General features: G+C 39.6%; 1 protein-coding gene across 3 annotated transcripts in view; it reads right to left on the bottom strand.

The window, feature by feature from the left end:
• ZMYM5 (zinc finger MYM-type containing 5) overlaps positions 1-15,260 on the bottom strand; it is a 29,114-nt gene extending 13,854 nt beyond the window's left edge. For all 3 annotated transcript variants that reach the window (XM_063102772.1, XM_063102773.1, XM_063102774.1), the window contains exons 1-4: positions 15,164-15,260; positions 14,089-14,157; positions 7,672-8,170; positions 7,341-7,434 (exon numbers count right to left, since the gene is read on the bottom strand). In XM_063102772.1, coding sequence (XP_062958842.1) covers positions 7,341-7,434; positions 7,672-8,160 — 583 coding nt within the window. In that variant the 5' untranslated portion in view covers positions 8,161-8,170; positions 14,089-14,157; positions 15,164-15,260. The remainder of the gene's footprint in view (positions 1-7,340; positions 7,435-7,671; positions 8,171-14,088; positions 14,158-15,163) is intronic.
• Positions 15,261-27,483: the final 12,223 nt, after the last annotated feature.

The raw sequence follows: 27,483 nt of genomic DNA, 5'->3' as shown, positions 1-27,483 counted from the left end.
TATTCTGATTGGGATTTGTAAAGATTCTTGAATTTGTAGGTTAATGGTTTTTCATTTTATAAAATTATCAGCTGTACCTCTTCTGCCTCATTCCTCTCCTGCTCTTTCTGGGACATTAACTATATGTCCTTTTCATCAAATGTCATAGGTTTCTTACATTCTTTTCTGTGTTTTCCACCCTTTGGCTCTCTCTGATTCAGACTGAATAATCTTCCCTGATATATCTTCCAGTTCACTCATGCTCTCTTCAAGAGTGCCCAATCTACAGTTAAAATGTAGTTTCTTCAAATCTGTGTCTGATTACCCTATTAACTTGAACCCTTGCGAGCTCATTTTTACTGTCTGCTTTTTTTATCTTGATTTTCTGTCATGTGACATTGCTTCCTATCTCTGATTGCTTTTTATCACTTTTATATGAAAAACTGCAAAAAAGCTTGAGGTTTTGGATGATGTCAGCATTCCAATCCAAAGGAAAGGTTTTTGTTTTGTTTTGTTTTTACCAGCAACCCCTTTGTGGGCCCCTAGTCAGTCTACTGAAAGTTTCGCTTAGCTTCTCAGCTTTTTGGGGGAGGGGGGCAGCTGGCGGGTGTGGTGTGGGGATCTGAATCCACGACCTTGGTGTTACAAGCCTGCTCAGTTGGTTAACAGGCTAGCCCTCCTCAGCCTTTCTTAGCAGCCTTTTCTGGAACATAGCCATCAGGGAAAAGCAGCCCAAGTACTAGGATTACTTCACTTCTCTGAGGTTTCCTCTCTCAGATCTCAGAATGCTAATTTGTTTGCTGTATTTGTAGCTCTATGATGTTTTTTTAACAAATATTTTATATATTTTGTCTTTTTTTTTCACTAATTTTTCTCAGCAGGAGGGATACTTATTAGAAGTGCAACTCTCTACAATCAGTTTCATTGCCAGAAATGCTTACTATGGAATAAAAATACAGCATAAATGCAAGAGCAATTTCTAAGCTTAGGCATTTTCTGTAATGAGATTTTACTGTTTTTTGTTTATTTGTTTTTGTTTTTTACTGTTTCTACATGTGGTGAGTGGAGAACTTTCACTGAATTACAGTCTACCCTAAGAGTTAATGAAAGGATTAAACGTCTGAAAGGCCCATTCTAATGAACATAATCCTATTTTCATAAAATGAAAAGTTTTACCTATGCTTTATGAAGAGTCACAATTTTATTTTTTTATTTTATTTTATTTTATTTTATTTTTTATTTTAAAGATGACCGGTAAGGGGATCTTAACCCTTGGCTTGGTATTGTCAGCATCACGCTGAGCTAGTGAGTGCACCGGCCATCCGTATATGGGATCCGAACCCGTGGCCTTGGTGTTATCAGCACTGCACCCTCCGAGTGAGCCACGGGCCAGCCCAAGAGTCACAATTTTATATGATGAAATTTGAACCTATGAGCCCTGGATTTAAATATAACTCAACTCCAGAAATCCTTGCCTTTTTTTGTTGTTGTTGTTACTAGAAAACCTTCAATTTAAGTGGGAAGCACATAGTAACTAAAGTTAGACACTGTGGGAGCTTTGACTTCGAATAGTAACTATAGCAATAATATGATAACTACCTTCTTACTCTAAAAGTTTTGTAGTAAAATTAATTAGTTTTACTAATGTTAACAACTAGTAAAAACAAAAGAGGGTTAATACTAAAAATAGACAGCTTTTACTATGCTATATTTAAGTTAGAGTGTGAAAAATAGCAACACCAAGAAGTCCTTTCAACAAGTGACTTAACCTTTAAGAAAACTTCAAATAGATCTTTGCCATACTCTTCACCTGAAAACTTGGTGAACATTCTCTTTAGAATTCTACATTAAGTATTATTTAGAGGATACAGTTTTGTAAACTTTGTCCTCCCAAACAGACCTTTAGAGAACTCAGGAACATTATAAATTCATCCATGCTTCAGAATAGACAATAAAAATTCATTGCCAAATATCATAAATAAAACAGTTTAAATGTAGTTATGAATATCTTTCTGCTTCATATATATGAATGAGTGTCAAGTGAGTCATTCAGTGCTTTTGGTCTTTCTGTTACATTTTAAAATCATTGATAGTTCATGTGACAAAAAAAAAAATCAGACATACAAAATACAGTTTTGGGGGCCGGCCCGTGGCTCACTCGGGAGAGTGTGGTGCTGATAACACCAAGGCCCCGGGTTCGGATCCCATATACAGATGGCCGGTTCGCTCACTGGCTGAGCGTGGTGCTGACAACACCAAGTCAAGGGTTAAGATCCCCTTACTGGTCATCTTTAAAAAAAAAAAATAAATAAATAAATAAAATAAAATACACTTTTGAATTAATGAGATAAAGGGATGACAAGAATAAAAATAAACCCAAGAGTAGTTAAACTGCTTTCAAACAACCCTGGCAACTCTCAATTACACCCACAATTTGAGTGGAATAATAGCACAGTATCTACTATGTTTGGAGGTAGTTTGTCCCTGCCAAAACTCATGTTGAAATTTGATTCCCAATGTGGCAGTGTTGGGGGATAAAGCCTAGTAGAAGGTATTTGGGTGATGGGGGCAGATCCCTTATGAACAGATGAATCATGAGCCAAATACACCTCTTTTCTTTATAAATTACCCAGTCTCAGGTATTCTTCTATAGCAACACAAAAAGAACTAAGACAGTATCTAACTACAGGATGACTTCTTATATTTAAGTATCAGACTATATATGATTTTATACTGAAAAGCATCTATTTACCCATGTCTACATCACACACTGTGATATGCCTAAATACACAACATTAATTTACTCCAGAAGGTGAAAAATAGTCTTGAAGACTGAAACATAAAAGAAATATATGGCAACGCTTCAAGTTTTAGCTCCATTTAAGAACTTATATTTATATTAGAAGGAATTTATGCTTATATAAACAAGCGTGAATAATATCTAAAACAACCAATAAATAAGCATCTGAAATTTAGGAAATAATTATCAAACAATAAGTAAAAGAATGAAAAAAATAAACAGGCCCAAAAAGATGACTTTCAATGCACATTATTTCAAAGTCTTTGACACCTTTAATGTTTTTAACACATGCTTCAATGTACAGATCACAAGTTTTTTGTGTTACTTCTCAGGTTTAACTATCAATAAACAAAAGATGCACATATCCAGTGTGAATCCTTCAGATGAAAAAATGTACCTAGTAATAAATGGATGACAGACATGAATTTGAGCAAATTTGTTAAAAAATTGCAAATAAATTTTTAAAAGGTCAATGATGTACAAATTAAGATGATACCACATTTCAATTTAGCAAACATTAAATAAAACTCCTACCCTTGAGAAGTGCTTACAATATGAAAAAAGAACAGTTATGTTGTAAGGAAAGTAAAATATCTTTTTGGTCAGGGAAATTTTGTATTAACCATCAGATGCTTTAAAAATATGTTGACATTTTGACTACAAATCTCTCTCTAGAAACTTTTCAAGAAATTAAGTGCACCAAACATAGAGATATTCATGAGAAACCTTTTTTGCAACTGCAAAGAATAAAAACAACACCAAATAACAAACTATTAAATGAATCATAAACATAAAAAAAATTATATTTGATATGAGCTAATAATATACTTAATGATGAAATTTCTGATGCTTCCCTGAGGTGGAGAACAAGACAAAGCTTCATTCTCTTACCCCTTCTACTCAGCATTGTACTGTATTAGAAAAAGCAATTAAAGGGGATGTGTGAGGCCAAACTATGTCCATAGTAATAATATTTACTACTTGCCTTTTTCATAATATTTACTACTTGTTGGCATTTGCACTAATAGTGTGAAAGCAAAACTTCTGGCAGTAGAACTAAACTGTACTAACAGTTTTCATTATCATGCACTTGCAAAAAGTGTCACCTTCAACTACGGATGTTATTCCAACACCAACTGGTATACTTGTAGCAATACAATTCTGACACTAACCACTAAGAATTAGCTTCAGACCCCACAGGTTTAAAGCTATGGTCCCCAACAAGACTGCCCTCACTTCAGACATCACCCGCACTTCTGATCAACTGACTACAAATACAGGAGGTTTCCAAGACTCCCCTATGGCTCGGTAATTTGCAAGAATGACTCATAGAACTCAGGAAAGCGCTATACTTACAATTACAGTTTTATTATAAAGGATACTAATCAGAAACAGCCAAATTAAGGGATTAACTGGGAAAGGTCTGGGAGGGTTCCAAATGCAGAGCTTCCGGGCCAGCTTTGTGGCATCAGGCAGCATCTTCCTCCTGGCACACTAATGTGTTCACCAACCAAGAGAATGCACTGAGCTTCAACCTCTAGTTTTATTGGGGTCTGATTATATAAGCATAACTGATCAATTGTTAGTCACATGACTGAACTCAATCTCCAGCTCTCCTTCCTTTCCAGTTTGGGCTGGCTCAAAGCCCCAGCTCTCTAACCACAAGGTCAGTCTTTCTCATGGCCAACACCCATCCTGAGTTATCTCATCTCTTAGCATAAATTCAGGTATGATCCAAGGGGCTCATTAATATAACAAAGACACTTTTCTCGGGAAATTCAGAGATTTAGTCTCCCTCCCAGGAGCCAGAGACAAAGGCCAATCAAATTCTTTACTATAAACAAACAGAAAGGACATTGTTGGGGGGGAGGGGGGGAGGGAGAAGGGAGGGAGGTTTTGGTGATGGGGAGCATTAATCAGCTACAATGTATATCGACAAAATAAAATTTAAAAAAAAAAAAAAAAAACAAATTCTTTACTATATAATATATACCTTCGATGAAACAGTAAAAATTATTAATTTTATTAAATTTCAGCCTTTGACTACATCTTAATTCTGTATGACAAACTGGGAAGACGCAATAAAGCATTTCGGTTTCACACCAAAGTACAATGGTTATCTTAAGGAAAAGTGGAAAAGCACTTGCGCAATTGGTGCACTGTAAACTGAACTAGCCATTTTCATAAAATATTTTTACTTGAAAGAATGACAAACTATGGCTATTGGGAGACATTTTCTTGAAAGGAAATCAAATGAGCCTGTCACTTCAAGAAAACTGACAGTACTTGCTGTCGATGACAACATCTGAACCTTCAAGTGAAAATTAGAATTTTTGAAAACTTGTATCCACCACTGTCAGCTTGACAGCTTCCTAAAGTGTTAACATTTCAAAGATCTGTGTAACTCAGTGAACTAATATTTTCCAAATAACCAATGCACAATGTTATTAAGTCATGCAAAGGCAAAAATCCATAAAAAAAAAGATCAATGGATTTTAAAGTAAGATTGTGAAAAGTTCATTACATGGTTTCAGAGTCCACATTGTTAAGAACTTTTTTTCTTTTGCAGCTGGCCAGTAGGAGGATTTGAACCCTTGATCTTAGTGTTTATCACCATCAGACTTTAACCGAGTGAGCTAACTGGCCTAGTCCACATTGTAAGAACTTTTAAAAACTACTAATTGTCAAGTTTTGGTGCTGTGTCAAAATAACACTATACATAACTATCTAAAAAGATTGTTAAAAGTAGTCCTCCCTTCTGCAACCACATTATCTATGTGAGACCAGATTTTCTTCATATACTTTAAACAGAACCACAAATTGCAACAAATTCAATATAGAAATACATCTAAGAAGCTTAGCTATACCTCTCTATCTTCTATTAAGCCAGATTTTATTTTATTTTACTATTTATTTATTTATTTAGTTAGTTAGTTAGTTAGTTATTATTATTTTTTTTTTACAAAAAGATGACTGGTAAGGGGATCTTAACCCTTACTGTGGTGTTGTCAGCACCATGCTCTCACAAGTGAGCTAACCGGCCATCACTATATGGGATCCGAACCCGTGGCCTTGGTGTTATCAGCACCACACTCTCCCAAGTGAGCCACGGGCTGGGCCAAGCCAGATTTTAAGTTGTGCAAAAATGTAAAGGTATATTATTCTTTTCACTTAATTTTTTTTACAAGTTATTTCTCATTAAAGATGTTATTCATAAAATCATATAATGGGTATTTATTGTTAAATAAATATTTTAATGATTTATTAATAGATATAAACAAAATACAATCTTTGGTATCCACGATCAATTTAAGAGTGAAACTGACACCAACAAGTTTGAGAATAAGTGCCCCAGGAAATAACAAAAAAAGTAAACAAAAATATTGGGTGTAGAGTTTTAGAAGTAAAAAATGGGAAATCATGTAAATGCTAATAAAAAGTAAGGGAATGGGTACCTCAAAGGAATATTTCGTGGCTACTAAAACTTATACTGTATTTATATTTTTAAAATGACATACTAAAATTTAAGTAAATCAACAAGACACAAAACCACATATAATATGCTCTTAACTACATTTTTAAAAACCAGAGGCAAAAGACTGAAAGCAAACAAACCCAAATTTTAAGTGTGGTCACTTCTGGTTCTGGGGTAAGGTGACAGATATTTCCTTACTTCTAACTTTCTAACTATGAGTTTTTCCCAAATATTTTGTAACAATCAAATAGTAGTATCATAAACAGAGAAAAAGAATAACTAAAAAAAGAAGAAAAAGACACCAGCATTCCATTAAACAATAACAGTGATAAGGTTCTTAGGATGTAGTCATTTTTCAGTCCTTTCCTAAAATTCAACTGGCTAAAAGCACTATCAAAAAACAATACCAACATCCCCCCCATGAAAAACGCCATATACAGTGTGATCGAGCCACAAAAATACATTATTAATCTGTTGTAACTCTGTTACATTTTAATTTTATCAGAACAAGACTGTCTCCATAAAATTTTTAATATACAATTCTTTGATTTAGAAAGTTTCCCAACTTTTAAAATCAAGCAACTAATACAATGCTGTTTTAAAAACTGAAATTAGAAAATCAAAACAAAAAATAAAAAAACCCTAAAATCAGAGATAAGCAGCCCAAGAGTAAACACTTAAAAAAGCAAAAATTGAAATTTCAAGTTACATAATTACAAATGAAATAAATTCACTTATTATACAATATTACTTTGTTCTTTCAGTTCACGATCCATCTTTTTATTTCACAATTTTTATATTAAAATAAACAAGATAAACAAGAATAGTGATAGTAGTTATGCGGGTTTTCAATTAAAACACTTTAGAAGTAAATCGCATTGGGTAAAACAGATTAAATTCCCCAAACTTCAGACCAAGTAGACTGCACGGTTTTACTAAGTAAAATATTCTATCTTAATACAAAAGTCAAGAGAAATAATGTAGTTCACATACAAAATGTAAATAAAATAGATATGGGTCCTAAAAAGAACAGCCAAAAGTTTATTTACTTCAGATAGAAGGAAAATATTATCACTTACTGCTTACCAGGATTATGATGAGTTGCAGATTCTCCATTCTGAAATATGTCTCCTGCCACATTCATGCTACCAGGATTAAAAGGTCTTACTCCAGTCTTGGTCTGTGAAGTTAAAGATGGGGTGTATGTTTGTATATTAACACCAAAATTACTTGACTGCAGTCCTTTCACGACATCTCCCAAGTTGGTATTCTACAGTCATGTTATATGTGTAATCATTAAGTTCATATCTCGCCCAGCATTCAGAGCTTATACCTGTTTCTAAGGTTGTAACATTAGTAATGTGTATTTCAGAGTCGATTCTGCAGTGATAACACTATTACCCATTCCTGCATTTACCTTACTTCTTGAAAGACTGGAAGTGGAGAAATCCAAATCTATGGTTCTGTTTTTAGTTCCAGGAAGTCCCCATTCAATAAAACCGGAGGAATTTTTCTCCTCCCCTCCATTTGTTTCTATGTCCTCTTCATCATCAATAACAATCGTCTCACTTATATTTCCCTTCTGAGAAGCCAAATCTCTTGAGGGAGGAAGAATTATGGAATAACTTCCTTGTGGCTTTTCATTTTTTGATGATGCAAATATAAGGTTGCTTTGATCAGCTATTGCTGGAGCAGAAGTTGAAGGAGGTTGAACAGATTCAATAAATACAACATCATCATCATCATCATCTTCCACTGATGAATTTTTAGATCTACTGACTAAAGGACTAGCTGGATCACCAAATGAACTTCCTATGTCCATGAGACTAGCTGCCATGGCTGTACTCCCTAATAAAGTAGGAGTCTGTTCAGTCAATTCTAATCCTCTCACTGAACATTTATCCATGCCAAAGACCCTGTAAGAGACAGAGAAAAGAACAAAAAGTTCTAGTATTTTACATGTTTCGCATTTCACTCCAATAAAATAGCACAAGTAAAATTTAAAACCCTTTTATGTGATTTCTTATCTAACTTTCAGAGAAAAAACTGATACCCATTCTGTTTTTCCTCTCCTGTTAACCATCAAATGTTTATTTCTTTGGGGTTTGATGGAAATTATGTAATTTTTGCTAGCCCTTTAAAAAAAAAATCTACCCAGTTTATAGTACTCACATCAAGCTACTCACCCTTTATAATGAAAAAAATACCTAAGTCTTTCTTTGAATTAGAAAATAGCAACAAAATAATTCTATTAAGTACCACTGACCTAGGATCCTAATATAATCCCTATACTCGATATGTTTTTATCTACTACAGTGTTTATAACATCATCCAATTCCTATTTCGCTAGTGTCTTTTATCAGTTTTTTCAAATTCTCTGCTTCCTGGGCCGGCCCTGTGGCTCACTCGGGAGAGTACGGCGCTGGTGGCACCGAGGCCCCAGGTTCAGATCCTATATAGGGATGGCCAGTGCGCTCAATGGCTGAGCGTGGTGCAGACCACACCGTGCCGAGGGCTGCAATCCCCTTACCAGTCAAAAAAAAAAAAAGACAAATTCTCTGCTTCCAATGTTAACTATGTGATTATGTCTTCCTGAATCTTTCTTGTCCTTGTCCAGGAAGCTTAAGTCCTTTTGTGCAAGACATTATTCTATGGGCTTAGGTAAAATTCTCAGAATAACCACATTATGGTGGGTGTAATTTACTCTATTTTACAGATCAAGAAAGTGAGGCTTAGAGAAGTTAAATAAATTGTTCTAGGTAAGCCTGGGTAGGACTTTAACTCAGAGCTCTAACTCTAGGACCCAACTGCTCTTGTTATACTCAATAAACATTTTTGTGTACCTACTATGCACTAGACTATTATGATGGAAAGGATCGAGCAGAGAAACAATAGTTGAAGAATCTGGAGAAGTGAATGATTGTAGAGCGTGGCTCTAAAGCATAGGAGAAATGAGGGCATGTGCACAGATGGTAGTGAAATGGATCATGTAAAGGAATCACCTCCGTTTCAACAGTAAGAAGGCAAAAGTAAGTATAATTGGAATGTATATAAGTACTGTATGTAGAAATGAATATATAAGTACTGTATGGAGAATGTGGAAAGTCGTGGTAGTTTATACATGCTCGCTCCAATTTTCTCAGTAGAACAGAAACTTAAGAGAGTGAAAGGGATAGAAACGACACAGGTGTTGAATGATGAAAACTCACTTCATTATGCACTCACCATTCCATTTTAAACATCTCATACTGAAATATGCCAACATTTTAATTCTACAGTTTTCCTACTTTTATAGTCATGTGACAAATAGGCAACATTTATTCTTAATAATGTGCTATGCCATCAAATATATTAATTCAGTTAATGCTTACTTAAATGATATAGAAATTTATTTTTCCCACTTTACCAACTAGGAAACTGAGACTCAGAAGATAAGTAACCTACCCAAGTCTCCATTCCTGGAAAAGGGAGAGTCAGAATTCAAATCCAAGAAACATGATTCTAGAACCTATTTCACAGCCACCATATTATATGCATTAATGTAGAAAACAATTTTTGAAAATTACTTATCTTTCAATAAGATGAGCTAATTCATTAAAATAACAAAATCAACATTCAAATAAGCCTGTTTCAAATCTAAGGGAGCATTTTTGTTGTTGTTGTTTGTGGACGGCAGGTACAGGGATCCAAACTCGTGATCTTGGTGTTATAAGGCTGCGCTCTAACCAACTGACCTAACTAGCCAACCCTGAGGGAGTAGTTTTAAAGGTTTATAAAAGAAAATGAACATTGGGATCATGGTTAATATTCATCCATTAAGCTTATTATGGTTGATTTCCAAAGGAAAGAGGCAGTAATTCAGTTTAAATAAACCGAGTTATAAAATATAAGGGCAGTTAAGACATGAATTCTCTCAGTCCTTTCTAGATTTGAGAAGCTTAAAACAGAGATGGACAATTTCTGAAAAAGAGCTATTACTGAATGTACAGTATCTTCTTGTGGTTGCTAGGATCCTATTTCAATCTTCCCACAGAAAACAGAAAGAATATTCTTTACACTTAGCTCACTGCAGTCACCTACCTCTGAAAAAAAGATTTAATATTCACCAATATTTACTTTTTTCCTCCTTTTTTCATTTACTCTTTATTTTTCACCTATATTTAAATCCCAGATCCAGTACTAAAAGCCACTGTGTTTATAATTTAACCATCACTTACTTTCTTAATTCCGTAAATACAAGACCACAAAGAAGTTTTGACTATTTCTACAATATTGTCCAAAAACAGAAAAAATTACTGTTAAGCCAATGTGGCACTGGGCAAATTACTTAACAGAAATAATACAAAAGTACTTCAAAAAGTTCATGAAAAGATTCAAAAGTCATTATCTTTTAATGACTCTGAGGTTTTAAATGAGATAACTGGACATGCATACTGCCTACACCAAATTAAAGAGTGCGAAAAAAAAAAATGTTAAATCCCTTTCCAGTTAGAAGGTATTCAGGCCAATACTTTGACTACATCTTAGGATTTCAACAAGTGTCTAGTTAACTTTAAATACTCAATTTTCTTGTGGTATATCATTCATCCACAAATTATAACTATTTAACATCTAATTCATTTTCATTTGATGCAATAAAAATTACTACTAAAGACCACACATCAAAGTAAAATCTAAGGAAAATCTGCACAAAGAAGGTCAACACAAAATTATATTACCATTATACAAAAAGTTAAGGCTGAAATCCAAGCAAGAGGCTTAAATGCAAAGTATCTCTTGGGAATGGGTAACAACCCTATATAATTAACAGTATATTTAGTGAAGGATAAAGATAAAAGATAACACTAAAACAAAGACATAAATAAAAATACTTTGTCCTACTGTATTTGGCTTTCTTCTGGTAGACTACTTTCTGTAACACCTCACAGTTTCTTTTTTCCCTGAAGGTTGTTGCATTTACATGTTCTACAGCATCTCTGTGGACTTACAGTGTCCCAGAACTAACAAATTTTTCTTAAAAGTTTTTTATACTTATATAAAAATAATCGCAACTCCAGAGCTAGCTTCATATTTAGTGAGTATATATTACAAGCTTTCCCATTTCAAATCAGAAATAAAATAAAGGTGTACCATGATATCGAAAGGTATGAACAAATGTAATGAGATAGAATAATCACCTGAACTACCACCACAAAGAGAATTATCGCGGTACCTAGGTACAAAATTATTGTCTAGAAATTAATAGTTGAATCAATAGCTTAATCCTTGACAGGGATATTAAGATGGTAGATTGATCACACACAATTAACTTCATGCCCTTCCAAAATTCCCTTAACAGCAGTACATGTCCAACTCACAAGGAAAGGAAGAACAAGAGAAGCAGCAGAAGCAACAAAATTTTATAAGCTGAAGAGCAGACGAATGAGTGGGTAACTAAGCTGACCTGTGATAGAGAAACACTAAAACAATGATGGAAAAAGCTAAGAAACATCTTGATTTATGTTGCAGAATCCTCAAAAGGCTGAGGAACCTGTAGCACCAGATATCCCTAGAACTGGGAAAGGAGATGGCTAAAATAAGGAAGTTGGGCCATGCTAGATCCCTCCCCTCCCATCATGTTGTTGGTGATAGGACTTTTCCCTAGCACATGTTCTAGAATTTTATTCTTTGGCGAGGACAGAACATAAAATCTTTGTCTTGGGTCCACCAAGCACTGGTGAATATTTCAATATCATGCATATGAAATATCTCCCCTCCCACTTGATTGCCAGAGAGGTGGCATCCCAACCTCTATCATCCAGGCAGCAGACTCTTCTCTGGAAGACTTCTTTCTCAGAACACTCTTCCCTGTGGAACTAAGAACCAGCAAAAAAGAAAGATCTAAAGATAATGATCCATGGGGTTCCCCATCAATTGGCCAAAAGATCACCCTACAGTGAAGCTTGAAGGCCCCACTCTCACTATTCCAATCTGCTTTCTACTCCCAAATTCTTTTTTTTCCTGGCAGCTGGCCAGTATGGGGAACTGAACTCTTGACCTTGGTATTATAACACCACAGCCTAACCATCTAGTCCCCAATTTTTATCATAAGTAGACCAGTCAAAAATTACAAAATACCTGAGGAAATCCTCTAATATGAAAAATAGTTAAAGAGGAAAAAAACAAAGATAAGAGATAATGCAGGAAAAAGAAAACATAAAATGAAAAACTGCATAACTATCATTAGTACTCTAGATGGGTAAGAGATGAGCAAAGATCACAAAAAATTAACATTTCTAACACACAAAAAAAGCTGCTAGAAATTAAAAGTTCAAGTAGCAGAAACAGAAAACTAAGTGAAAGGGTTGAAAGATAAAACGGAGGAAATCTCAGGAAATACAGAATAAGAATTACATCTACCTATAACTATATACATACGTGTGCATGTGCGTGTGTGTCCCATACCTTATGGGCTAAGTACTTTACCTGTTTTTATACTCTTTTCAATCCTCATAATAATCATGGGAAGACAGACATAATTTACTCCTTTATAAAATGTGCATAATAAAGGTTCAGAGAATCAGTGACTTGCCAAAGTAAATAAGAGAGCAGACACTTGAACCCCATTCCAGCTGGCACCAAAACCAAGTTCTCTGCACTACAGCATGCTGTAAATACCCTAGGAACAGTATACTGAGAAAAATGGCCTTTCTAAGTGGTAATAACTGAGACAGTGACATGTTCCTCTGCCAGTCTTCTTAGTAGTCCTCACTAATTTCCTTTCCCTAGGAAAGTTCATCATAGAGCTCTGGATTCACACCCACATCTCATCATCTCACCAAACAACTACCACGAAAAGTGAAATGTCACCGCTTCGGATACCCTATGAAAATTACCTATGTGAAACAATAACCATTCCAAGAAGATAAACATAGAACTCTATATCCTGACACGCTGTTCTAAGCTTAACTAACTAAAGATGTGTGCTGTGAAGTACAAGAAAGTAAGTGCTAATAAGTTGTCAGGGAGCAACAAGGACAAACGGAAGGCAGGAATACTGCTACAGGGGTAAATTAATCACAAGCTTCTTTTTGATGAGCAATCAAAAACTTTGATCAAAGTTGAAAAAAAACCCCGGAAAAACCTTAGAATCTCAGGTAATAAAGGTAGAAGCAGAGCTTTTTGAAAATTCATTTTGTGGCTCCTAATACAATTATCAATTCAGGCAAGGATTGGTGTTAAAACCATTAACTGAGTAACTAACAGAGAACAGGCATTCCTACCGCACGAAATGACCACATATGTCACTTTCTGGTAGCAAAAAAACCCACACTTCGTAATGGATAGATCGGGCAATCACTACCGATTCAGTGGTCAATCTTAGAATCAGGAATAGTCTGACAACTAGATTATATATTTCCTCATGTGATGTTAGCTGGAAGACTGTCAGGGTGCATAAATAAGTCTTCCTCAAATATAACGCAAACATACAAAAAAACCTCCCTTCCTCAATCTTAAAACAACAGATTATTCAGTAGTTTTTTGGTTTTTTTATCCAACGGCAAGAAAGAAAATGTTCTATCTATTGGAAAGTAGAAAAATAGTATAAAATACAAAGAATTTAAAACGGAGCTAACTTTAAATCCTAATCTAGAACTCTAGAGAGTACTACTGGTGTAAATGCCAGCACCCACCCCCAGTGCCTTCCCAAGATCACCCTGATTTAGCTCTGGGACCAGGGGCCACCCAAGCAATTAACTCTTTGCCTTCAAGATAACAGAAAAATAAATTGAACAGGAAAAAGACCCTAGTATTGCACTACGTAAATTAAACTGGAAAGCAGGGCAAAACTCACAATGGAGATGTTTTCCTTAATTTCTGCCACCGCTTCACCTGAAGATTGGCCCGAAGGTGATTCCTAGCCCTAGAATGAGAAGAGATGGAAAATGACTTACTAACAAAACGTGGACTCAGAACTGATTTCTTGACACCAAAGGGAGGAAGCAAAGGGATGAGAGGACAAGGAGTTTGGGCGCTCTTCGAATCTCATGCTGTGGAGATAGCAAGTTAAAAAAAACTATAGGAACTGCAACGACGAGACAAAACTAAATGTTTCTTCAAATTACAGAATGGGGGGTGCCCCGAGGGCCCCAAGCCTGCTCCCCAGAAGGGAGGGGGGAAGGACAAAAGATGCCCCGACGCCAGAAAGGGATTTAGCTTCCTCCCTAGATGTGTCCACCCGACGTCTTCCCCGTCACTCCTGGCAACAATTCCGAGGTAAGGGGCGGCTCACGTCACTACTGGGCCGATATCTGCCCCCCCTTTCACCCACGCAGTTGTCTACTGGCTCCAGATCCGCCATTAGAAACTCGTCCAAATAAGTAGAGTGGAAGCCGCGCAGCTCAGCGCCGCGGAGGAGCGGGCGGAGGGGCAGCCGGCGGCGCCGAGGCAGCAGCCCTCGCCCAAAAAAACTTAGGGACCTCGGCTCCGGCCACAGGGCGGGAGCGCAGCCCCGAGGCGGGAGAGCCGACCGGGCGCCCCTCCCCCCGGCCCCCAGGAGAAAGGAGAACACCCCGCGACCTCCCGGCCGGCGGCACCCCCGCCCCGGAGACCCCCGCCTCCGGCGTCCGCCTCACCCAGCCCGCCCGGCCTCGCCCCCACGCTCGCAGCCCCTCGGGCCGCACGCGAAGGCGCTCGTGACATGAGCGCAGCCCCGAGCCGCCCCCGAGGCCCCGACGCGGCAGCGGCGACGGCGGCCGCGCCGCGGGGTATTAAGCCCGGGTCGGTGGGAGGCTCCGGGGGCTGCCCTCACCCATCTCCGCCTCCCCGGCCGCCTCCGCCTCCGCCTCCTCCTCGGGAGGCTGCGCTGCACCCAGCCACCCCCACTCTCGGCGCCCCTGGATTGGGAAGACAGCGGGGATAAGCCTCACCCGGTTCTGGCTGCGCTCCACGGAACGAACCTCCCCTCCCGCGGCCCACCCCACTTCGGCGACACGCGCAACTCCGCTCGGTCCAGTCCCGGGTTTAGCGCTGGTGAGCAGCAGGAGGAGGCGGAGGCGGCGGCGGTGCGGCCGAGCCCCGGGAGGCCCCGCCCTCCGCGTGCTCACTGGCTGGCGACGAGGGCGGGCCGGGGCTCCTCGGGCACGTCCATTGGCTCCGCCGGCCTTCCCTCAGGACCCCCCTCGGTGGGGTGGTCCGAAGGGCTGTCCGTCAGGTGCGGGCCACGCCCCCGGGCTTGCCCTTCCACTCCCTCCCTCCGCCGACCCTCGTCTCCCGGCCGCGGCCCCTCCCCTTCGTTTCCCCGCCCCCACCCGCCGGATCCGCCGGGGTCGGGAGTCTGAGCTCTGTCGCCCGCCACAGCTAGGCTCCTGGGGCCCCCCCCACCGGGACCGCTGGGGAGACTGAGGCGGGGCCGCCTGCGTTCCCTGGGCCCGGGCACCCAGGCCGCTGCAACGGCCCCCAACGACTCTGCCCGAGGAGAGACTCGGCCTCGATGCCCCAACGTCCTCCCTGCCCAGTTCCTGGACGCCCCCCGCGAGGGCCGAGACCCCGAGGGCTGGAGCGAGGCCGAGCGGGCAGTCGGGTCGCGGGTCCCGGGGCGCGTCGAGGGCAGTGGAGGTACTTCCACCTCGCCCCGTGGGGAGTAGTCCCCCCACCTCCCGTCATGGCTGCAGCGGGAGGGGACGATGTCCTCCATCTTGTCGGGACCGCTGTGGAAACTTGGGGCCCCTTCCAACCCCAGCCCCGTGGGGCCCGGAAACTCGTCCCGAGAAGCCCCTGCTTGTTAGGTTGACGAGACAAAGGGATCAAAGGACTCCGAGCTAAACGTTTACCGCGTCAGAGAGTTTATTTCTAGCAAAGCTGGAGGGGAGACTGAAAGATCCCTTCCTGCCCCCTCACAGACCAGTAGAGGTTTTATAGTTTGAATTAGGGGAAGGGCTTTGGGTAGATAGTATAAGTTTTTAGATAATGTTTGGTAGCTATTTTGAGCATTCAGCACTTTGTAACGGCTTTGCGGTTTTCCTGTTTCGCACAAGAATCTGTTTTGCACAAAACCCGGTTTTTCTCGGAAAGCACTTCCTTTAGAGAAAGGGAGGGAGTAGGGGCCAGGGTGAGGAAGCGGTAACATGGCTGTGCTTATGCTAAGCTGACTGTGAGGCCTAGTACGGCTGGGCTCTGCCCTTCGGCCGATGGCACGGCCCCCGCTTCCGGTGTCTGCGCCCGCGGGGCCGGGGTGGGGAGGGCGGGGCGCCGCTGCCCACCTCCTTCGACCTAGACGGGGGAGCTGCGGCCTTCCCCGGGGGGGGGGGGGGGGGGGGCTCCCGCCGCCTGCGGTAGAGGGGCCGGGGCTGCCCCGGGGCGTCTCTCAGCGCCGCCACCCCCAGCTCCGCAGCCCCGGGAGCTCATCCTCCCCGGCCTCCCACCGCCTGCCACAGCTCCTGGTCCTCAACTGTTGGTGGAGGCTCCGCTCCACAGCCCCCTCCAACGCTTCGCCCCACCGGCGTGGCCCCCGCCCGAGAGCCCAGCCAGGTGCAGACGGCGTCGTGGGCCCCAGGAGCAACCTGCACTGGGGTCTTCTCTTTTGTTCCTCGTCTACACCTACGTCTTAGGCGGACGTCATGGTGCTGGGCGATTTCCAAGACTCCACGTAAAGAGGGAAGTGATGGCGCTGTCGTCTCGCCCTGGCGGTGGTTAGTGGGATTACAACGGATGGTGATGGATAGAAGTTGGTGAAGTACTTTGTGGCCATGATGTCTGGAAACCTAGATAATGTGATTTTTAAAAAACACATGGAGTTTTTTTGCTTTGTTTTGTTTTGTTTTTTACTTCTCTTGGGGAATGGCAAATGGTTTATTCAATGACAATCAGACACAAACCATCCAAAACAAACGCATGTTCATGGGTTGATGAGTACCATGAGTAGGACTTGGTGCTGTATTTCGTGGCTATTTCTTTTTTTTTTTTTCTTTTCTTTTTTTTTTTTTTAAAGATGACTGGTAAGGGGATCTCAACCCTTGGCTTGGTGTTGTCAGCACCAGGCTCAGCCAGTGAGCAAACCGGCCATCCCTATATAGGATCCGAACCCGGGGCCTTGGTGTTATCAGCACCGCGCTCTACCGAGTGAGCCACGGGCCGGCCCTCGTGGCTATTTCTAATATTGCCAAGGTTTTTTAAAAGTTCTCAGTCACTAGATAGAAATAAGTGAATTAAACGTAATGCCAACATTTTAGTAACTACTGTGAATTAGAACCATCCCTTTTTTGTTAAACGTGTTAAGTGCAAAACCAAAGATACATTGAGTTTATAGAGAAAGGCTCCATAGAGAACATTTAAAGTCTATACAGACATTAATGTCAGGCTCAGTAGCCAGGCACGTGTCACAGTTTCTGAAGGCCTGCCTTTCCCACAATTCTATGGCATTGGTACTGTTCAAAACTTTAAAAAAAAAAAAAAAAAAAAATTTTTTTAAAAGATGACCGGTAAGGGGATCTTAACCCTTGACTTGGTGTTGTCAGCACCACGCTCACCCAGTGAGCTAGACGGCCATCCATATACGGGATCCGAACCCATGGCCTTGGTGTTATCAGCACCACACCCTTCCGAGTGAGCCATGGGCCGGCCCCCAAAGCTTAAAAATTAATAACATTTATTTTCCCTGATAGTGGCAAGAGTACCAGGTTCATTTGCCAGTAACTCTCACTTTGGTATGTTGCCATGATTTCAGGGAGTGTTGATAATTTAGAACAAAAAAAATTTTCATTGGTGATAGTGTATTCTCTAATAAATTTAGTGTCACATAAAAGTAATTTTACAAATACATTTTCTTCACTGAAGGTTGACACAATGGTGCCTGTACTGACCACAAAAGCAAACTAAAGAGGCAGTATGTTGTAACTGGATTACATAAGAACTTTCCAGGGCAGACGACTTGCATTTCGATTCTTGTTTGGTCAGCTGCTAATTGGTAATCTCTTACTCTGTCTCAGCCTCACTTACTGTTTTGTAATAGACTAATACAGGATATTGTAAGGTCCAAATTTTTTTAAAAAGTGTTAAATACAAGACAATGTTATTTATTATGAATCTTTTGATAATTAAGAACTTAAGAGTAATGTAAAGGCAGAGTAGCATTGACCAAGAGTACACAATCTCTGGCCTGCCTTTGAATCTTAAATTTATCACCAGTTAGCTATGTGATCACAAGCAAGTTACTTAAACTCTCTCAGCTTCAGTTTCAATATCTTTATTTTTATTATTATTATTGTTAATTTATTTTTTGAATCAAAATTGATTTGACATATTTTGGGGGTTGAACATTGAGATATGTTGATTAAATCAATATTACTAGAATACATATTGTTACAAATCGTAATTATCCTTTATGCCCCTTGTCCAATCTCCATCCCCCTTCTCCTCCCCTCCCCCTCTAATTACCCTAGATTTCTTCTCTCCTTCTGAAAGAATAATGGTTACTCTGTTGATTTGTTGCCTAGATGATCTGTACAATGTTGAGAGGTGTAATCAGGTCCCCCAATATTATCATAGAGCAGATGCTTCCTCTGTCACTCTGAAATGGATTTTGTGGAAAGAGACATCCTCTTGTTTTCTTTGTCTCTGCTGGTGACTCTTCTTGTGTGAATGCACTCCAGTGATTCGTGGACCATCTGCATGATGGTTGTGGCAGGCCACCCACGTGGAGGTGCTGTTTTTGGCATGCTCCTTGGCCCTGGCAGTATGCCCGGTTGTAGGATGTGTTTGGTCCCCTTTGCATGCCTCTGGTCCCTGGGCAGGCCCCAAGGTGCTGGCGCAGTGTGCCTGGTTGTGGGAGAGAGATCTGGTCCCCTTCTCCTTGCCTCGGGTCCCTGGGCAGGCCCCAAGGTGTTGGCTTGCTGTGCCTGGTTGTGAGAGGGGAGTCCAGTCCCCTTCTCCATGCCTCAGGTCCCCAGGCTGGCCCCAAGGCACTGTGCAGTTTGTCTGGAAGTGGGAGTGGCGTCCAGTCCCTGGATCCAAACCTCCAGTTCCCAGGCAGGCCCCAAGGTGCTGGTGGTGTGCCTGGGCCAGAACTAATTTTCTGTCCTTTGTTTCTAATGGGGGAACTTCCTGTGGGAACCAGTACTTGAGCCCTGTGGTTGTTTAAATGCTACTTTGCTGCTATTTCCCTAGGGAAGACTTTTTGTGCAGCTCAGGGTTTAATGGTTGATCTTATAGGTACTTCCAGCTCTCCAGAGACCTGGTGGATCTGTGTTCTGTAGGATCTCTGATCTGGGCTGGACTTTTTCATCAAACTGCACCCCATGCAATTCTGCATTCCTGACCAGTCTCCTCTGAGTGGTCCTGTGCTGATTGGGGGGTGGATTGGCTGTCCTTGCTGTGTCCCAGTGTTCTCCTGCTGTTCCCATCTTGCCCACTGCTTGTGCTCCAAACACTTCCTATGGGATGGGCCCTGCGCTGGTCTTGTGATGACTCACTGGCCTCTGAATGGCTCCTTTTTTTTTTTTTTTTTTGTCCTTTTTTCGTGACCGGCACTCAGCCAGTGAGTACACCGGTCAGTCCTATATAGGATCCGAACCCGCGGCGGGAGCGTCGCCGCGCTCCCAGCGCAGCACTCTACCAAGTGCGCCACGGGCTCGGCCCTGAATGGCTCCTTTTTTTCAGTTGTTCTGGTTCCTTGCTCCTGCGTGGGTACATGGGAACCCTATTAGTGGTGTTGCTGTCCTGGGGGCCGCCAAGGCCCTCTTCTTTCCTGCTGCCTCCAAGTAACTCCATCTGAAGGGCACAGCTGCAGCTTCTGCCGGCTCCTGCTCCATGTGCTCAGCAGCTCCAGCCTTAAAGCAGCCGCGGCCAGAAATGCTCAGAGCAGCTTTTTCTTTCTCTCATCATGGTTTCTCCTGCCTTCATGCACTCTTTAGGTCTCTCCTCCTCTTCCCGAGCTCCAGCAGCCCCGGCTTGGCTAATGTTACATTTTTATAGTTGTAAATTTGGTTGATTTGTGGGAGAGAGTGATGCTGGGGACCTTCTATTCCACCATCTTGACTGGAACTCTTCCAGTTTCATCATCTTTAAAGTGTGGGTAACAAAAATACCTAAGAGGATTTTTTGAGGATTAAATGAATTACCATTCATATGACACAGAATTGAACCTGGCACATAGTAGAAGATTCATAAATTTTAGCTGTTTCTGTTAATTTCCCGTTAGCTCAGTGGTACGTTAAGAAAAATAAAATTTAAAAAATACTTTTATGAAACAAAAACATCTGTAATATAAAGTTAGCACTTTCTTAGTGTTATACTATAGAAAGGAAAGTGCTGGTCCAAAGGCAGTGAGTTAGCTACAGATCGAACTCTTTATATTACTCGTTTCTCTCTTCTCGCTACTGCACTTGATTAGTTTTAAAAAGATAAAAATGAAAATATTCTTAAAATAAAAAGGAAAGATTGAATATGTAAAATAAAGGAAACTTGGAGGAAATGTACTTGGAGCCAAAATTTATTTATTCTTCAAAAGTGGCTTAGAAAAATATTCTGAAATCATCATCCAAGTATTATACAGGAAATCAGAAACACGGATCAAAAACATTTGTGGGGGTGGGGGAATAGAGAGAAAAGAGTCTAAATGCTTATCTTGCATAAACCAACAAAAAAGTGTTTTAAGCAATAAGATAATGAAAATTTATTAGGAAAGAAAGAACAGGAACTAAGATTGAAAAAGCTTGAGATAGCTGATTACCATATTAAAAAAAAATTCTAGAACAGTAGGATGCTTATAATAGTTACCTTTGTAATTTGGTAACACAAAATAAGTTTGGTTTCATATATATGAAAATATTTTTCACATAAAAATATTTAATATGTTTTGTATGTCGTGTGTGTGTGTGTGTGTGTGTGTGTGTGTGTGTGTGTGTGTGTGTGTGTGTGTGTGTGTGTGTGTGTGTGTGTGTGTGTGTGTGTGTGTGTGTGTGTGTGTGTGTGTGTGTGTGTGTGTGTGTGTGTTTAGGTTGTTTACTCTGGAGAAAAGTTCCAGTCCTGGTATTTGAAGTATGACTGAACTGTGAAGTTTTGCAGTATTCTTCTCATAATTCTTAAAAGTCATTCTTTTTTGTGGGGGGGGGGGGATGGAGTTCATCTTTTTTAAACCTCATTCACTAGTCTTATTACTAGATGTGATTAAGGAATTGTTATTGAATTTGTTTAATAGATTTAAAGATAAAGTAAATATGCAATTATTTCGATGATGTTAGAGCCACAATTTTTACTGTAAAATAGATACAATATAAAATAAAAGAAATTAAGTAAAAGCTATTGGTCATCTTTGGAAATGACTGAGGCTACAACTCCTTACTCTGCAAATTGGCAAGAAAAAGAATTAAGAATTTATCTTGCCTTTTTGTTTAAATGAACTATATTTACAGGAAACCAAATAAACTTAGTTAATGATGGACATTTTGTTTTTACTGAAGAAATCCAAATAGCAAATATGGAAGAAATGCCAGAATTAAAATCAAAAGCATATTCTTTGAAAAAATTAATAACATAAACAGACCTCTGGCAAGACTATTAAAAGAGAGAGAAATAACAAATATACAGAAAGAAAAAAATGGAAATAACAACTGAAAAACATTATCATTTGGCAAGTTCTAATTAAATAATTGATCAAGGCCCCCCCCAAAAGAAAAAAGGCCCAGTGGAAAAAAACAATTAAGTGAAAGTTGGATGGTGACTTTAAAACAGAGGGATCATGCTGTCATCAAATTCCTAACAGTGGGATATTATGTGCTTCATACTGATAATTAAAAATGAGGTAAAGTCTGGCCAGTTAGCTCAGTTGGTTAGAGCACAGCCTTATAAAACTAAGGTCATGTGTTTGGATCCTTGTATCAGCCAGCCGTGTAAAAGAAAATATATATATATAAACAGTACTACGTATGGAATGGTTTTGTGAAAATAGTTTAACTATTAGCAAACTTGTAGAGCCAATTTCTAGCTATTATAGAAAATATTGAGCTCAAGGAACAAGTTAAGTAACAGGATCAAGAAACAAAAAGACACATCCCAAAAATGGGATGTACTGTTAATCTAATGATATGGATCTTTTATGCAAAAAAAAAAAATGTGGGAGCTGAATATTAAAAATTTACAAACACAGGGCCAGCCCGTGGCTCACTTGGGAGAGTGTGGTGCTGACAACACCAAGTCAAGGGTTAAGATCCCCTTACCGGTCATCTTTTAAAAAATAAATAAATAAATAAAAACTTACAAACATGGCAATCAGATTCAATGTGCGGACCTTGATGGATCCTGACTCCAACAAACCAAATGGAAAAAAAAAGACATTGAGACAATTGGGGAAATTTGAATATACATAGGATAATTTATAATATAAATGAATTATTTTAAATTTTGTTATGTGTGATAATGATATAGGTATGTAACAAGATCATTATTTTTGAGAGGTATGTTCTGAAATATCTCTACTTCAGATTCTGAAATCTGAGAGTACCTGAATTTATTATTTATTTATTTAAAGAATAAATCTGAATTTATTTTTAAATTCTTCACAGATAAAAAAATAAAAAGTTATAGATGCAGCAAGATTAGAAAAATTGTGATAAATTTAAAATCTGGTTAGTGAGTATAGAGATTCATTATACTACTATACTTTTACCAATTGAAATTTTTCATAATAAAATATTGAAATGTTATAATAAAAATTAGATATTTATATATTTTTTCGATGGCTGGCTGGTAGGGGGATCTGATAAAAATTAAAAACTTAAAAGATGGTTAAAGGCAGTGCATAAAAAGATAATTTTTGAGATGTATCTATTAGGAGTTCTGGGGGAAAAATTAGAATTGGGGCAAGGCAATATTGGAAAAGATAGTAGTTCCAAACTTTCCACAGTTAAAGAAAAATATGTAACTCTAGGCTGAAAAAGCATGCTTAGTTTTGAACAGAATAATTAAAAACAAATCCTCAGCTAGTCAATCATAATAAAATGGCAGAATATCTAAAGTAAGAAAAATTTTAAACAGTGAAATTAAAGTGTTTATACAAAAAGTTGAATTAGAATCATAAACTCATTAGGTATAACAGATATTTGAATGTAAGGCAATAGTATATTTAACATGTTAAGGGAAAATAATTGTCAACTTTGATTTCTGTACCTAGTTAAGTGATCCTTCAAGACTGAGAGCAAATAAATACTTTCTAGGACAGAGTCTGAGGGATCTTTCTTCTCACAGGCCATCACTGGAAGAAACGAGATAAACAGAAATAAACAGGAATTTTAAGCTGGAATAAACAGGAATTTTCGATAAACAAGAATTTTAAATAAAACCAAAGAGTAGGATTCAGGAAGGAATGGTAAACAAAAACATTTATGTACATGCTAAAAAAATGAAATAATCATGGTCTATATAAATAAAAGAATAATAAGAATTATTTAATTTGCGGAGAGTTGAGATTAAGGTAGCCCCTATTGAAATAAAGGAACTTGGCAGGGATGTAGGCAGTCTAGCAACAATGAAAGACAAAGCCACTAGGTAAATGCTGATGGAGAAGTTTCCAGTGGACGGACCAGGCTAATACTACCTGTGTCAGTTATTGATTTATTGCCTCTCAGCTCTAAATTCACTTTTTTTCCCCCTACTCTGTGAAAGTGGATCTGGGTTCTTTAAATGTTTTTCCTTGTCCAGATGGTGCGATGTTTGGTTTTGTCAGTAGAGAGTACTAGAGAGTACACTGGGTAGAAAATGTTTTGCTTCCCGGTGCAGTTTGCTCACCAGGCCCCTGCAGTGCTCCAAACTTTTGCAGGACCTAGCTCCTGCCATCGACGATGGCCAGCAGCACCCGCAGTCAGTGACTTCCCTGGGAACTCACCCCTCCAGGAGGTTTTGTAGTGGAGTGCCTCTGGTGAGACACCTCCCCATTAACAACTTTCCCCAGCACCGCAAAGGGTGAATTTCCAGAAAGTTCCAGAGCATAGGTGTAGTGGATTGAATTATGTCCCCCCAGAACTCACTGAAGCTTGAATTGTATGCCCCAAGTTTTATGTATTAGAAACCTAGTCCCCCAGGTGTGACTGTTAAGAGGGTGGGAAATTCTATTATGATAAGTGAAAGGTGGAGCCTTGAAAAGGTGATTGGTTTGTAGGACCATGCAGTAGTGAATGGGTTAAAAATGGTGGTCAGAGGTGTGGTTCTGAAGGCTTTAAAAGAAGAGGAGAGGCTGTCTTCCTCTCTCTCTGCTCTCTCTGCTTCTACCATCTTGCAATGTGAGACCCCTGGATCACTGTCGCCACTACCAAATGGAATTTGGACTTTCCAGCATCAGAAATTGTAAGCAATAAATTTTGTTTTTCTTTATAAATCACCCAGTTCCAGGTATTTTGTTATAAGCAACAGAAACTGACTAATAAAACAGGTTTCAGGAACTTCCACTGGCACCACACAGGATTTCTAGTAAGTTCCAGTGGGTGTATTTCCAGAAAGTTCTGTGGTGCTGCACCACAGTGATTTCCCTGCCATTCTGTGGGTTATGGTCATGCCCTGTCCGACAAATCTGACTCTTACCCTGGCAGAGGGGTGTCTTCCTTGGGCATGCTATCTTAGCCCTAAGGGTGCTAGCTACTCTTAATGTCTATTATTCCTAAATTTTCTAGAGTTTCCTTCACTTCTTACTAGCTAGTCCCTTACTAGTTCTTACTCCAACCCCCTCGTGCAAGGAGTAAGCAAACTACAACTACCTACAAGAACCGTCCTCACTTCTGACCCAAATTACAGGTTTGTGGGGGGTGTCCCAAAACCACCCTCAGGTTCGATAATTTGCTGAAGGACTCACAAATGTCACTGAAAGGTGTTATACTCCTGGTTTATTACAAGGAGAGGATACAGGTTAAAATTAGCCAAAAGAAGAGACACACAGGGCAGATTCTGGGAAGAGTCCAAACAAAGTAGTTCAGGTTGTCCTCTCCCCGTAGAGACTTAGGGGGCACTACCTCTCCAGCCATGATGTGTGGCACTGTGCCCAAGGTGTTGCCAACCAGGAAAGCTCACTGAACTTTTGGCGTCCAGAGTTTTTATTGGATATTAATCACATACAACCCACATGGCGACCTTTAGTCTCTAGCCCCTTCTTGAGGTCAGACTTGTACCTTCAGTCTCCATTTCTCATAGAGGTAGGAACTGATATGGCATGGTCAAGCCCCCATCACAAACCACATTGTTAGACTGTCCAGTGGCCAGTGCCCCAGGCAAACAAAGATCCTGTATCCAGTAGGCCTAGAGGCAAATACCCCTTTTAGGGTGAAGTTAATTCTTCCCTACCCACTTGTTATAGTTTATAATCTTTTTAAAATAATTCATTAGCTGGAATATTTATATAAAGAGAAATTTCTTATCAGTAATCTGGTGATTTGGAGATACAGTTTCCATAGAAGATTAAATCTTGATTATTTCTCTTTACAGGTTTTTAAGATAATGAGTAGTTTTACAAGTATCCTTCAGAGCAATGAAAATTTTTTTATAAGTGCAACCCAGGGATTGAAACATATGATAGCTTTTAATCCAGTCTAGTTATCATCCTATTGGTGGTCATCATGTTTCATGCTTGTCTTTTCAACTTTGCTCCTGAGTCTTTTTTTTTTTGGTGGCTGGCTGGTATGGGGATCAAACCCTACACGTTGGTGTTACCAGCACCACGCTGTAACTACCTGAGTTAACTGTCCAGCCCTTTTGATATGATCTGAATTGCCTTTCCTATCTCCTTACTTTCTCTCTTAAGACGTTCCATGTTCATTGCCTACATTTCCTGCCCCATACTTAAATCAGTCATTTCTCCAAAGTTTTGTTTAGTAGGACATAGTTGTTGGGGACCATAACCCAGGCGCTAGTGTGTTTAGCACTACTAAATAGGTCCTTGTTTATAGGCTTTTCAGTGGTCAGAGCTAGGAATGATGCATTACATTAGAAACATAACATGAGTTCATATTGAGCCACAGGGTTTTTACTTAATCTCATTGATCTTACATTTTTATTTCCTTTGTCTCATGCCAAAAATCCCATTTCCCAAAGACAGAAATATAATTCTTACATGATTTACCCTACACGTAGACACAACTATCACAGAATAACAATACATCAATACCACCCACAATATGATTACTGAAAATAGTTTAAAGTTAGTGCACAAGGGCTGTCCGGTTAACTCAGGTGATTAGAGCACAGCCTTGTAACACCAAGGTCGTGGGTTCAGATCCCTGTCCTGGCCAGCCACCAAAAAATAAAATAAAATTAGTGTGTAGTTACTTTTTCTTTAGGGAAATTTCAACTTAGCATGTACAGTAAATTAACGTGTGTAAAGTTACACGGTGTTTCCTGTAGGTGGCTATGCTGCCAACTGAATACATGTTTTACTTGTTTATTGTATTTTCAGGGATTGCTTTTGTAACTTTAATTTTATAAGTAATAAAATATTAACATGGAATATAGGAAAAATTAGAGTTAAGATATTCTGAAGTTCTTATATTTTTCAAGAGGAGGGTATATATGAGAGTACTTCAAAAAGTTTGTGGAAAAACAGAAGTAAAAGATAGTATGAATCTTTTCATGAACTTTTTGAAGACCCTTTGTATATAATTTAACTAGATATTTTTTAATTGAGTATGTATGTTAAAAATGGAAGCACAGCTGCTAAAAGAATACAAAAATTGGTGGTGATGGAATAAGGAGAACTTGAATCATGGCAGCACAACAGTTGTCTATTACCGCATAACAAATCACCTCAAAACTTAGTGGCTTAAAGCAACAAATATTCATTATCTCTCAGTTACTGAGAGTTGGGAATTTGGAAGAAACGCAGCTGGGTGGCCCTGACTTGGTGTCTCATGAGGCCACAATCCACATACAGACCAGGGCTGCAGGCGCAGGAAGGCTGGACAGGAGCTGGTGGGTCCACTCTAATCCCCACCATACCCACATGGCTGTTAGCATGAGGCCTCAGTTCTGCCTCCAGACACTGTCATTGCTGCTTTATTCAAGTCACGACAAACAAGTCTCTAAGTGCATCCCACAGTCAAGGAGAGGGGAATGAGACATCACAAATTAAATGGAGGAGTACAGAGGATTTGGTGGATATACGTTAAAGTTGTCACAAGCCAAAAGGAGAAAAAACACAAGCAAAGAAAAAAAAAATTGTACTGTAAATAGAAAGCACAAAATAAAATGTTAAAAATGGATGCCAGTATGAATAATT

Source organism: Cynocephalus volans, chromosome 7 (assembly GCF_027409185.1).
Source record: "Cynocephalus volans isolate mCynVol1 chromosome 7, mCynVol1.pri, whole genome shotgun sequence".
NCBI classification, from domain to species: Eukaryota; Metazoa; Chordata; class Mammalia; order Dermoptera; family Cynocephalidae; genus Cynocephalus; species Cynocephalus volans.
The sequence above is the reverse complement of the archived record's forward strand: the minus strand, read 5'-3'. Positions and strand labels throughout refer to the sequence as shown.